This window comes from Lissotriton helveticus, chromosome 6, assembly GCF_964261635.1.
Source record: "Lissotriton helveticus chromosome 6, aLisHel1.1, whole genome shotgun sequence".
Taxonomy (NCBI): Eukaryota; Metazoa; Chordata; class Amphibia; order Caudata; family Salamandridae; genus Lissotriton; species Lissotriton helveticus.
The window spans coordinates 709,793,626-709,806,797 of NC_136067.1; the positions used below are offsets into that span (position 1 = coordinate 709,793,626).

Sequence of the window (13,172 nt, forward strand, 5' to 3'; positions counted from 1 at the left end):
TGTGCAAGACATCCCCCTCCAGTGTTGTCGCAGCCATTATAAAAGAAAGAAGTGTCCCGTCCGTCTTCGGGCCGGGCTTCCGGTGGATGTCGGCCGGACGCCCCTGGCTCTGGCCCCATGAACGGGTTTCTTGGTTTATCGGCTGCAGCCGGATCCCGTCGGCCTCGGCCCCCCGACCGTTGGTGGTCGGACCGGAAGAGCATGTGGCGGGACTACCTGCAACTCTCAAGGGCCACCGCGGCCGGACTGGGAGAGAGAGGGGAGGGTCGAGGAGACATTCCCCCCCCCTGCAACTGTTCAGCGTTGTAAAGGCAATCCCCTGGCCGGGTCCCGCTGGTCTCGGCCTCTCCTCCGGCTACACCCTACGTTAGGATCTCCTGGCCGAGGCGTGGCAGCAGGACCTGCCTTATATGGGCTGCTCCCGGCTGGGCGTAGCCGGAACCCTGCCCCACCTTGGAAGTTTCCAGAGTGGGGGTGGATGTTCTACTGACTTGCATTTTCCCTAGTCTATCGATTTTTTTGGCGTGGCAGGCGGTGGGACAGCGAGGGGTGATTTGGTTTCTCTTACTGTTTTTCTGGTCTCTCACCACTGGCATATTTTAACGTTTTCTTGTTTCTAGGACATTAATAGGTTTTATCATTACGTTATGTTATCGTTTCTTTGTTCGTTGTTTAATAAAAGTTCATGTTCATCAGTGGCCTACTGATTTTCGTTTTCCTATTTTTTTCTTTCCAGGTTGTTTCATGGTAAAGTTTCTGTTAACAGGATACAGTGATCACTTCGTTATTATTGCATATGTCCTTTTCACTAGGGGTGCTCTCTGGTCGGGCCAGATGACGTATCTCTAGTAAATGGTCCGGGTGAAAAAGGTGCATCAATCAGTGGGGAGTAGATAGGCATGACAGATTACAACGGGGGAGAACGGTCCGCATTACGTACCCTTTCACTACTTGCAAAGATTTTCCTACGTTTATTTGCAAACAGGGAATACCTCCAAAAAGAACTAATTCCCAAACAGTCAATGTTCGGACAATCAATCAATCAATGAGGAATGAAATAGGTACGACGTGTTAAAGGCTTGCGTTACCTACCCTTCACTATCTGCAAAGGGAGATAGAATATTCCTATTCTTCCTCGTTTGCAGGTAGAGAAGATCGTTAAGAGAATTAACTTCGAACAATTCAATGCTCGATTGAAACAATCAACAAGGGGTACTGTGAACACAAATGAACGCCGCTTATATACATACGCATTGCTATTTTCAACAGGTTGTTCCTAATGTTTCTATTTTAGCGAGGTCAAAAGAGATCCCATTAGTGGCCTACTGATTTTGCTCGATTCCTTTTGTTTTTTTACACGATTTTTCGCTATCTGCAAAGACTAAACAGAGTATTGCGACTCTGTGCTTGTTTGTAAATAGAGAATGAACCAAAGAGAACAATCAATCAAATGGAGAGAGAAGCAGGCACGACGGATTACAAAGGGGGAAAGGGCTGCGTTAACTACCCTTCACTATCTGCAAAGAGAGAGTACTCCTAATAGAAATGAGGGGTGGGGGGCAGCAATCAAAGCAGATCAGTGTGCATAAACACGAAAAAAAAAATTCTTACCACGTACTTGACATTCGACAGCTTATGATATTTGCTATTAAAAAACCATTGAAATTCACTGAAAAAACCATAGGTTATAGACCATATATAGTTAGGAATTAGCATTTACAAAACCTTGAAAATTCACTGAAAAAACCATAGGTTATAGACCATATATAGTTAGGAATTAGCATTTAAAAAACCTTATTTTACTCACACAAAACCATTGAAATTCCATATATAGTTAGTTGCACTAACTATATATCGCGCACCCGCAATCCACTGCTGATCATGTCACATATTACATCATTCATGACATGGTCAGTGGCATCACTGATGACATCACTGATGACATCTCAAATGACATCACTGATGACATCACTGATGACAACATCCAGTGACTGTATGTTTCTGTAAAGTTAAAATATGTCTTACATATTGAAGAATGAGTGGATGTATAAGTGTCTGGATGAAGGATTTAGTAGGTGCGTGACTGACTGTATGAGTGAGTGATTAAATGTGTCTCACTGAATGCATGGGTTAGTGACTAAACTGTCTTAATTTGTGCATCATTATGTCTGTTGTTCTGTAAACTGCTGCATGTGTTGATCATTAGCTATACGAGAGGCTATATGTGTTATTAATTGGTTGCCCAAGTATTTCTATGGGAGATTGAGTTTGTGTGGGGGTGGCTGGAAGGTGTGTGACTCTATGCATAGATGTGTGAGCAGTTTATTCACTAGGTGTATGAGTTCAAGAGTGCATGTGGAAACAGCTACATGGGCAGTTGACTGTGTGCATGAGTGTATTGATGAGTGAATGGATATCTCAATGCTACATGTCATAGTAAGTACATATGTAAAACACAGTACATGTGAGAGTTGGCATATATAAATAACTGTGCATGAGAGCCACTGAATGAGTGAGTGGTTGTATCGATCATTGGGAACTTGTATCAGGGATTGTATAAGAGAGTAAATATGTGTTAGTATATGTTTCAATAAGTAAGGTGAGTTTAACTGTATAGTTGAAGAAATGGAGGTGAGATTGTTTCTTTGCATGACTGACTGGGTGTGTGAGTAACTCCATGGATGAGTGGCAGTGTGTGAGTGTCTGTATACACTGAGTGTATCTAAGGTTATATTAGAGTCTGAAGAGGTTTATCGTATTAGCACAAGAATGATGTCAAATGAGATGTCATCAGTGATGTCATCAGTGATGTCATTTGAGATGTCATCAGTGATGTCATCAGTGATGTCACTGACCATGTCATGAATGATGTAATATGTGACATGATCAGCAGTGGATTGCGGGTGCGCGATATATAGTTAGTGCAACTAACTATATATGGAATTTCAATGGTTTTGTGTGAGTAAAATAAGGTTTTTTAAATGCTAATTCCTAACTATATATGGTCTATAACCTATGGTTTTTTCAGTGAATTTTCAAGGTTTTGTAAATGCTAATTCCTAACTATATATGGTCTATAACCTATGGTTATTTCAGTGAATATATATATATATATAATATGTATGATATATATATAAATATATATGATATATATGATATATATATATATATTTTCTTTTTTTTGCTCCCCCTGCGCCTAACCCATATACAAACCGCCTGCCAGATCAGGTCTTTTCTCCTTTTGCAGGCGGTTCTTTGACGTTCCCAGGGCGCTGCCTATGAAATAGGCACCACAAAAGGGACGTCAAAGGCAGTACTGCTGCAGTCCATGCTGTGCAGGTACTGGTGTGCATGCACACAGGGGGTACATGTTGTGCCTCCCTGTGTGCATCCACATGGCATGAAGCACAAGGGGGCCCTGTAGGGCACCCTTTGTTTCCTCACTGCCCACTTTTCATGGCGGTCGCACCGCCATGAAAAGTGTGGTGGTGAGGAAACTCATAATATGCTTGGCGATGCTGCAGGGGCCTTGCCAAGCATATAGCAGCTTCAAATCCGCCGCGCCACCCCCACGGATCTCTGATCCCTGGCGGTTGCGGTGGGCCCAGGTCGGCCCGAGCGCCCTGGTCATAATGGGGCATTCAGAAGAGTGCTTCAACTGCACCCAGCTAGTTTGGTGGTCCGTGGACCGCCAAACTCGTAAAAAAATCCCTCAGTCACTTTTGGAGTTCAGATTCCTCAAGAGTGGCAAAACTGCAAGCTATAGCGTAACTTGGCTCAATGAGGCCAGATCCCTTATCTTCGACATCCTGCTGAAACAGATTTGCTGCTGCAGAAAAACTCGGGGGTGGGAGGGAGAAAGCTGAATCTTTGACTCAGCAGCAGCACAACTTCGTTGAACTGACTTGGCAGGTTTGTCCCTGTCTTCGGTTGGTTCTCCATGCGAAAATCCTAGAAAAGGTTTCTAAGTCTCAGCTTTTAGAGTTAGGCAGCAGGAGTACTCTGACACTTAAGTAAGGACCACAGGACCTTAGGGACACTACTTAGGGATCTGAGCTCACTCCAGTAAAAGCCCCAGCAGGGTCTAGGGCAGTTCCATCTGGAATTGGACAGCTGGGCTGGTCAAGAAATTGGGCTTCTTGCAGCCAGCTGACTCTTGGAGACCACGTCTTGGTCCTGGGTACAGGTGGGTGTAGGTCCAGCCCTTAGGGTTTTCCTCACAGATCACAGCAGCAGGTGGAGCCCATCTGTCTTCCAAAGGTCCAGCAGTGTTCTGAAGAGGGTACTGGGGGTGCCACAGTTATGCCCAGTGCCTGCATGTGGGCATTAATGTGGAAGAAACCACTGGCCACTCCGTGACCCCACCAAGATGTGGGGTTTGCGAACACCAAGGCGGGGTTTGCGAAGTTCGGGTCCTCCCTGTGGTTGGCAACCCCTGCCAAGGGGTCAAACAACCCTGTGGCAAAATCTATTTTTTTATTCCGGACCCCAACCCACCTAAGCTAGGGAGTCAGCAGATCTTCCCTCTGACTGCTTATGTCTCCTTCGCTATTTTTCAGGGTGAGGGGACTGAGTCCAGCGTCCGGTAATGGCAAGCGCAACAAAACTTTCTATGTTACATACGGAAGCAGAGGACTGTTGAGTACTAGTCATTGTGGTCCCCTCACAAGTCTCCAGTTAAAGAAAAGTAATGAGGAGTCCCATGTTGGATTCAAAAGTACAAAAGTCCTTTATTACAAAGGTAGGAAAATGCCTTTTTCTGTATGGTCACTCCCATTTTTTCAGAATAATGCTGCTGGTGTTTTTGAGTCTGCATGCTGGGAAACTGGTAACCGGTCCCAGTGCATGTGCTCTGACCACCTAAAACTTGTTGAAATTAGCTACACTCCTGACTGGCATTTTTAATTTACCTATAAGTCCCCGGTATATGGTACAAAAGTGTACCCAGTGCCTATTAGTTAAATATCACTAATGGACTGTAGCATATTTTGTGGCACTACCAAAGTGACAATGCAAAGCGTACCTTAAGTCTTACCCCAGCAGCCTGGGTATGCAGTGTTAAAACTGCCAATTTCTACTTGGAAAAACAACAACTAGCCTGGCCTAAACCTTCCTTTTCAATGTGTTTAATTCACCCCTTAGATGGATCCTAAATGCCTATAGGACATGGTGCATGGTATTTAAAAAGCAGGACATGTACATTCTATGTTTTACATGTCCTAGTCATGAAAAACCTGGAAAATAATTTTTCACTATGTCAAGGCTACATGTCACACAAAACAGCATTGGAATACATTATAACGCCTGATAATGCATAACTTCAGCTTGGGATTAGCTAGAAAAATTATTCAAGGACTTGTTTTAATGGCGTGGCTTGGAGCTCGGCAAGATGGCCGCACTGTAGTGCAGCTCTGCCAGCCATCATCAGACATCCTTGCATTATCCTCCCCAGCCCTGTGTTTGGGACCGATAGCCCCGGAATCGAGCTGCCCTTGGTTAGGGCATTCTAGCAACGCTTCTGGCTGCCTTCTTCATGCTGGGATTGAGGAGTCTAGACACCACGTGGCTGCCTGGGACCACCGAGGAAATGGCGGACTAACCTTCGTGCCAGCCGCGCACAGCGGGGCTGCTGGCATCGGCCCGAGATCAGAGCGCCGCCGAGAGCCTCCTGAGGACCGCCCGGATTGTAGACACTTGAGCTGGGGCCATGGACGCTGCCTGGAAGAGCCAACGTGCGGCGGTAAGGCGGGCGGGACGGAGATCGCGGCTGACGCCCAGGGGCAGGCATCTACGCAAATCCCCGGCGCTGTAGTGCGGTGCGGGCCGCGCCGCTGAGAGACGCCAAACTGCGGGGGAGACAGCGGCTTTGAACTCTGCCGCCCTCCTTGTCATCGGCGATTACCCATTATACATTGTCTGCTGTGCGTGGCTGCGGCGGTGCCCCGCCCCCGCCGGGGAAACACTGCATGCTAAGACAACGCGACTGGCAGTCTAGAGCTGTGTGTGAGCCGTTTGTGAAAGTAGTGGCTGACACTACATGCACATTGAGGATTGCTGGACTGTGGGGAATTAATTTGAGTAACGCCCTGCCTCTGAAGTGATTTGCTAGCATATTGCCCTCTGCCTGGCTGAGCCTCATTGTCTCCTTGGCGCCACGAGCAGGCGCGGACCCGGGACTGCACTATCACTGGGGCTGGAGACTGACAACAACTGCGAGCTCACGAGACCTGGTGATTGTAATATACAAAAGTGCATCTATCCAGCCGGCAGGGACTGCGTTTGAAGATAGCGACTGGGGAGCTCCGCTAGTCACCGCTAAGAGTCAACACGCTCTCGAGGGCCATGACTTCTCAGGACAGCCCTGCGCCAAACCTCTAGAGACATTGGGAAACCCGATAGAAATCAGCCCCGGCTGAATTTTGAACTGCGCAAAGGGAATAAACAAGGGCAAGCTGTGAACTCGGACTCCGAGATAGATTCGGCTGCAACACCACCTACGGCTATAGAAAAATCACTGGCGGCCATACAGGCAAGTCTCCAAGCCATCGACGGGAAGATCGAAGCGCTGAATGGTAGGATGGATCAGTTCTCGACGAAGCTGGATAAACACACGGTACGTATAGGAGAAGCGGAACAGCGCATCACGGATACTGAAGATGGACTCCAACAAGTTGCGGAGAAGACTTCAGACATTACTAAACTGCTAGAAGTCATCCAAGCTAAAAATGAGGACATGGAAGCGCGATCGCGTCGCAATAATATTCGCGTTTTGGGCCTGCCGGAGTCCACCAATGTGGGGAGACTGGAAGATTATATGGAGGCGATGCTGCAGGAGATTTGTGGTAAGGATGAACTCTCCCCTCTCTTCGCGATTGAACGTGCACACAGATCCTTGGCGGCGCGGCCTCCTCCGGGAGCTCCTCCAAGACCTATCATAGACTTTAGAGATCGTGACACTATTTTACGGATAACAAGATTGAAGGGCACGACTACCTATCAAGGAAATGCACTATCCTTTTATCCGGACTTCACTGCCACTGTGCAAGCAGCACGCAAAGAATTTCAAAACGTTAAGAAGCTGTTGCAAAAAGAACAGATTCCGTATGCAATGCTGTACCCTGCACGACTGCGGATTGGCAAAATGGAGGAGGGGAAGATCTTCACGAAGCCCAACCAGGATATGGAATACGCACGTACACTGCGACGCCGGAAACAAGCGGAATCCACATCCCACACGTCAGACATTGATGACTGAACAGTAAGGGGGTGCAAGCTGAGTTACGAGTGGGATGGTCAGGAGAGGCTGCTGGAGGAGGAGAAGGGGCGAATATCCACTGAGGGCGGCTTATCTAAGGGGATGAATATTCCTTGTTCCGTGCTTATATATACTGTAGTACGGTCCCGCATTCCACAGGGTTGATGGGAATGGTAACTTATGATGGCTCCTCTCCCGCTATCACCTGGGAACGGCTACAGCTGTCACGACCCCCAATGGGTGATCCCCGATGGGACTTGTACTTGTTTAAACTGGGAATGTTTGGGGAGGTTTCTGAGGGTCATGTCTTTAGCAGGTTGGGGATGCTGAAGTGGGTGGTGGGAGGGGGGGATTTCTTTATTGTTTCAATGCCAGAGGTTTACGATGTCACAGTACTTGCACTAAATTGTAACGTATGTGAGCACCAGATACACCACTATTTGGTACTTAGAGGTTATATTGTACCCACACACCACATATGACAGGAGACACATATAATTGCATCACATGGAATGTCCGGGGTCTAAATAATCCACAGAAAATCAGGCAGGTACTGGCCCAACTGGACAGGCACAATATCCAGATTGCGCTCCTACAAGAAACCCACTTGACAAAAGTAACAGAGGATAGAGTAGCCAAGAGATGGGCATCTTATAGATTAGCTTCCTCCTATTCTTCATATGCGAGGGGGATCCTTCTGCTGGTTAAGACAGGGGTAGCGTTCACGTCTATCAGAGCCAGTACAGATAATGAAGGTCGCTGGGCTATGACGATGGGGAAATTAGGCAATGTCTTAGTAACCATCATCAGCTTCTATGGACCAGTAGTGGACGACACTACTGCCTACCAGGATATGTTCAGGGAATTGCGGTCATGGCCCGAGACAGACATCATATGGGGGGGTGACCTCAATACACAACTGAATCCCGCAGTGGACAAGTCTAACCCACAGGGTGCGAGGATGGTCAAAGTTGCTAACTGTATCAAAGACGGCATGCTAGATTTTGGGATGGTAGACACTTGGCGTCAACGACACACAGATGTCTTAGCGGGCACTCACATCACACCGGCGACACAGAATTGGTCCAGACTGGATTACTGGCTACTGAGCAAAGGAGCAAATAACTGGGTGACCAAGGTTTGTACCCTCCCAAGAACGCTATCTGACCACAATCCGGTATACCTCACCTTACGCATCCCGCAAAACTCCCACAAACCATTCACATGGCGGTTTCGTGCAGAGTCATTACTTGACCCGATATATGCTGACACCATCAAAACTGAAATTACCCACTATTTCGAGACAAACACAGGGTCGGTAGAGAGACAAGAGGTATTGTGGGAGGCCTTCAAAGCCACTATTAGAGGTACATGCATCAGTACATCAGCGGGGATACTCAAGGACATACGGGGCAGACTGGCCACATTAGAGCGGCAACTCAGTGAGCTGGAAAATCAATATAGTCATACACCTTCGACAGCTACACTTGCTAGCCTACACGAACATATTACAGAATACAACACCCTTGCTGATACGGAGATAAAGTACCTCTCGAAGCGATACGTAGCCAGACGTTATGGCGAGGGGGGACGCCCTAGTCGATCACTAGCTGGCAGACTACAAAGTAGATCGTGCTATCTCCCGGTTGAGAGTGTGGTAGATGACACTGGACAGACTCATTTTTCTTCAGTCGCAATAGTAGACCAATTTCGGCAATTCTACTCCTTGCTATACTCTTCGAAGGGCGGAATGGATGAGCAGGCCATGAACGACTATCTCGATGACATAGCTTGCGCATGGTTATCGGACGGTCACCGAAAATATCTTGACCTTCCGCTGACGGTAGAGGATGTGACTGACGCCATCAGTTCACTCCCGAATGGCAAAGCTCCTGGGCCAGATGGGCTTACTGCCGAATTCTACAAAGCCCATGCTGACATTTTGGCGCCTCACCTGTTACGTATTTACGCAGAGGCGTTCGAATCGGGCCACCTCCCTCCCACATTACGCCAGGCACTGATCATTACCCTTCTAAAAAAGGACAAACCCCCCGACCGCTGCGAATCCTACCGCCCCCTATCTCTAATAAACCTAGACGCCAAAATTTTAGCCAAAATTCTCACTACAAAACTACAACCACTAATGCCAATGCTGGTACTCCCAGATCAGGCTGGGTTCATTCCTGATCGCTCCACTTCTCTTAATCTGCGCACCATTTTTGCTATGCAGCACGTACTGAAGCCAGACCTCCCAGCCATAGTAGTCCTACTAGACGCCGCAAAGGCATTTGACTCTATAGAGTGGAAATATATGATACATATTTTGCGAAGAATGGGATTTCCACCCCTTTTTATACGCTGGGTCCAGGTATTGTACACCGACCCGTCCGCGAGAGTGAGAGTAGGTGGGGCTACATCCGAACCGTTTAATATTGGACGCGGTACACGCCAGGGATGCCCGCTATCCCCACTACTTTTTGCTATCGTACTGGAGCCCCTAGCATGCAAAATCCGGCAGACCCACAGAGCAGCAGCCCTCAATTTCCATAACCGGCCGGTGGGGATATCCATGTATGCGGACGACATGGTCCTCTATGTTCGTGAGCCACAAAAGTATTTATCACCTGTCCTTCACGAATACGTGAAGTTTAGCTTATTCTCTGGGCTACATATCAACTGGGATAAATCCGTCATTATTCCTCTGACTGCCACCACCGCCGCTCCCACGGTTGAATATCCCCTGGTCTGGTCTGCGGACCCTGTCAAATATCTGGGAATATGGATTCATAGGGACCCCGAGATAGTTATCACAGCCAATTACGGTGCAGCATATACGGCACTAGTCGCTCAGGTTGACAGATGGCTGCATCTCCCACTATCACTAGCGGATAGGATATCAGTCATAAAGATGGTAATACTCCCCAAATTCCTATACCTGTTTTGCAATATACCGATCCCGTTGACCAAACATTTTTTCCAGACTATTCAAACACAGGTACTACGACTTGTCTGGGGCGGCAAAACACCGAGACTAAGCTGGAGTACACTCTCATTGACGTACGAACGGGGCGGGTTTAAAGCACCAGATTTTTACGTATATTACCTGTGCTGTCAGGCACAATACGCCTACTACTGGTATAGACCACATGACTTCACACCACACGTAGCGGTGGAGGAGGGGGATGCATATCCAATACCACTGAGGGGAATTCTAACGCACACCCAGAGGCATATTCCCAGGGCTGAAATAAATGCTTTAAATACCACAATAGCGGCATGGCAAGCGATTGGGCGGCGGGCGCAAAAACTCCCCTTGTATGCCCCAGCTATGCCTATAGAGGGACACGCAGCACTATCAGTGGCTCAAGACAAGGGATCTATACAAGCCCTTTGTGAGGCAGGCATAACGTGGATGAGTGATTTATTCCCAGAGGGCACATACATTACCAAAGACGATTTGTCGTATATACAAAATCCTACACTGCTATTTTAGTTCACGTGCTATCGCTTGAGGCGAGCAATTCAGGATCACTACACTTGCTTCCCGGCTGAACCGGAGACACTGTCGGCCCTGCAGATAATACTTACGACCCCGACGAGAAAGAAACTGATCACTAAACTCTACAAAGCAGCACAACAGGACACACCACTACACTCTGGGGCTAGCCTCATATGCTGGAATACTGAAATAGATCCTCCCATCACGGAGGAGGACTGGATGAAGGTATGCTCACTTACAGGGAGGTTGACATCAAACAGTAACCTCCGCATTATTCACCTCAAATTCATTCATCAGACATACTACACTCCTCACAAGTCGTGGAAGATTGGCCTCCGGGCCTCAGCTGAATGTAAGCGATGTGGGATAGGGGAGGCCGGTTTCATACATTTAGCATGGCAGTGCAAGCCAGTTTTTATTTACTGGGAAAAGGTTTTAGCACTTATCACTGTAATGATAGGACTAACCCTACAAAATATTCCATCGCTGTGTTTGCTGGGTCACGATCCCCAACTACATGGTATGATGGGTAGATTTGTGCATCTAGCCTTGCTACTGGCGAAACGACGCATCCTATTTACATGGGAAAGTAGACTGCATCCTAAGGTGGACAACTGGTTGAAGGATATGGTATATTGTAGAGACCAGCTAGAGACATATGCTGAAGAGCTCCCACTATCTTCAAGGCCCTGAGACGTGTGGTCCCCTCTGCGGGAGTATTTATTGACCTGTGTGGATCTAGACTCTACCGGAACATGACCACTGTGAATTCCTTGTCTAACGTTTCTTGCGATGCCCAGATGGAAGGGCTTAAATGTGGGGCACTGGACGTGGGAAATGCTTTTATACTTTGCACTAGACAATGTACCTCTGCTGTATGAATGATACTTGCTCTTACATACCGTATGATGTGACCTTTGGCTCTGTTGTGTTGAAGTTCGATGAGTGTAACATGCTGATGTTATTTGCCTGGATAGGCATCTGTTGTATAAATATGATGTGTTCAAAATTACATAAATAAAAAAAATAAAAAAAGGACTTGTTTTAATACTAGTTTAAAATCCAACTTAATGGTCAAGTCGGATTTTATATTACTCTTTAGATAATTAAACTTTAAAAAAGTTTCCTGTCATGGCCAAATCTTCCTTTTTTGCCAGTGTTCAGTGTCACCCAGGAACCGAATAGATCCTTGATTAGGTGTGAAGTGGCTCCCAGGGTTGAGAATAAAGGAGAAGGGTTGGGCCCTCTCCTGAAAGGATGGCAATATGGACTGTCACTAGGAATTTAATTAACTTCAAAGCATGCCCACCCTGTCACAGGCAGATGTACCTCACACCTGGGCCTGCCCCTTCCATTGTCCTGCTAGCTAGCCAGACACCAATCCTAGTGGGGACAGGCTGCCCCCAGAATTGGCCTGATTTGAAGTGATCACAATGGTGGGCTTGCCCCTTATCATAGCCACACCTGTGAGTGAGCACAAGGAGCTATGCAAAGGAAAAGAAAGGTTCTGCCATGTTGGTTTTAGGAAGAGAGGGGCACTTTGGGATAGTTTACATTAAAACACACAGAAATTGCTGCAAAGGTTGGTGTTACTTGCTCCCTGTTGCACTGCCTGTCATTTTCGAAGTCACAGAAACCATTGTGGTCAAGCAATGACTGAAGTGTCTGAAAGAGCTTGTGAATACTTAAAAATGAAAAGCATTATGGGAGGGGCTCCCTTTTTGGCTGCTCAGAGGTGATGTAGAGTGAGTGTTGGCCTTGTGCGGCAGGTTAAGCGCAGGACCTAGCTAACAGACAAACGCTGCGACTAAATCGCAATGAGCACGTAAAAGGCTCGGTGCACTGGTGGTTAGCCATCTGCGGTGGGATGGGCCAAGCGATCAACCCCACTGCACACATCCATAAGAGAAATAAAGGTGGTGCATTAGTAGTGGTGACATTTGTGATTACCATCTTATTACATTGTTTAATTTTACATTGCTTTGTTTGCTCTTGATTTTTTAGGTGATCCCCACATTGGAATTTTAAAACACAATGAAAAGTATTATGTTTTCAGTTCCAAGGAATCTGCATCTGAATTTGCAAAGAATCCTGACAAATACATATCTTTAATTGGAGAGAGAGCTAAACAATCAGCAGAACTAATTCAGCTTCTCGAACTTCACCAGCAGTTTGCTTCCATTACCCCTTACTCCCAGGTAAGATTGGGGCGGCGCGGGCATGCAGTGCCGCTAGATTTATCACTTTTTTTCCTCCTTAAACACTTGAGTCTACTTGAACAATAAAACCAAAACTTTTACAACATTTGTATAACAGAGAATAAGGCATGCAAGCTATTTGTTTATGCGTACAACTAGCCTTGGGTCATTTCATTCAGAAGTTTTGAACAGTGTGTGATTTTGTGTTTGTTTGGTCATG

At 46.9% G+C, this 13,172-nt stretch overlaps 1 protein-coding gene across 1 annotated transcript in view; it reads left to right on the forward strand.

Annotated features, from left to right (window-relative positions):
• The window catches only part of CFAP206 (cilia and flagella associated protein 206), a 603,144-nt gene that overhangs the window by 383,507 nt on the left and 206,465 nt on the right, over positions 1-13,172 (forward strand). Inside the window, exon 11 of the mRNA XM_078648188.1 lies at positions 12,759-12,952. Coding sequence (XP_078504314.1) covers positions 12,759-12,952 — 194 coding nt within the window. The remainder of the gene's footprint in view (positions 1-12,758; positions 12,953-13,172) is intronic.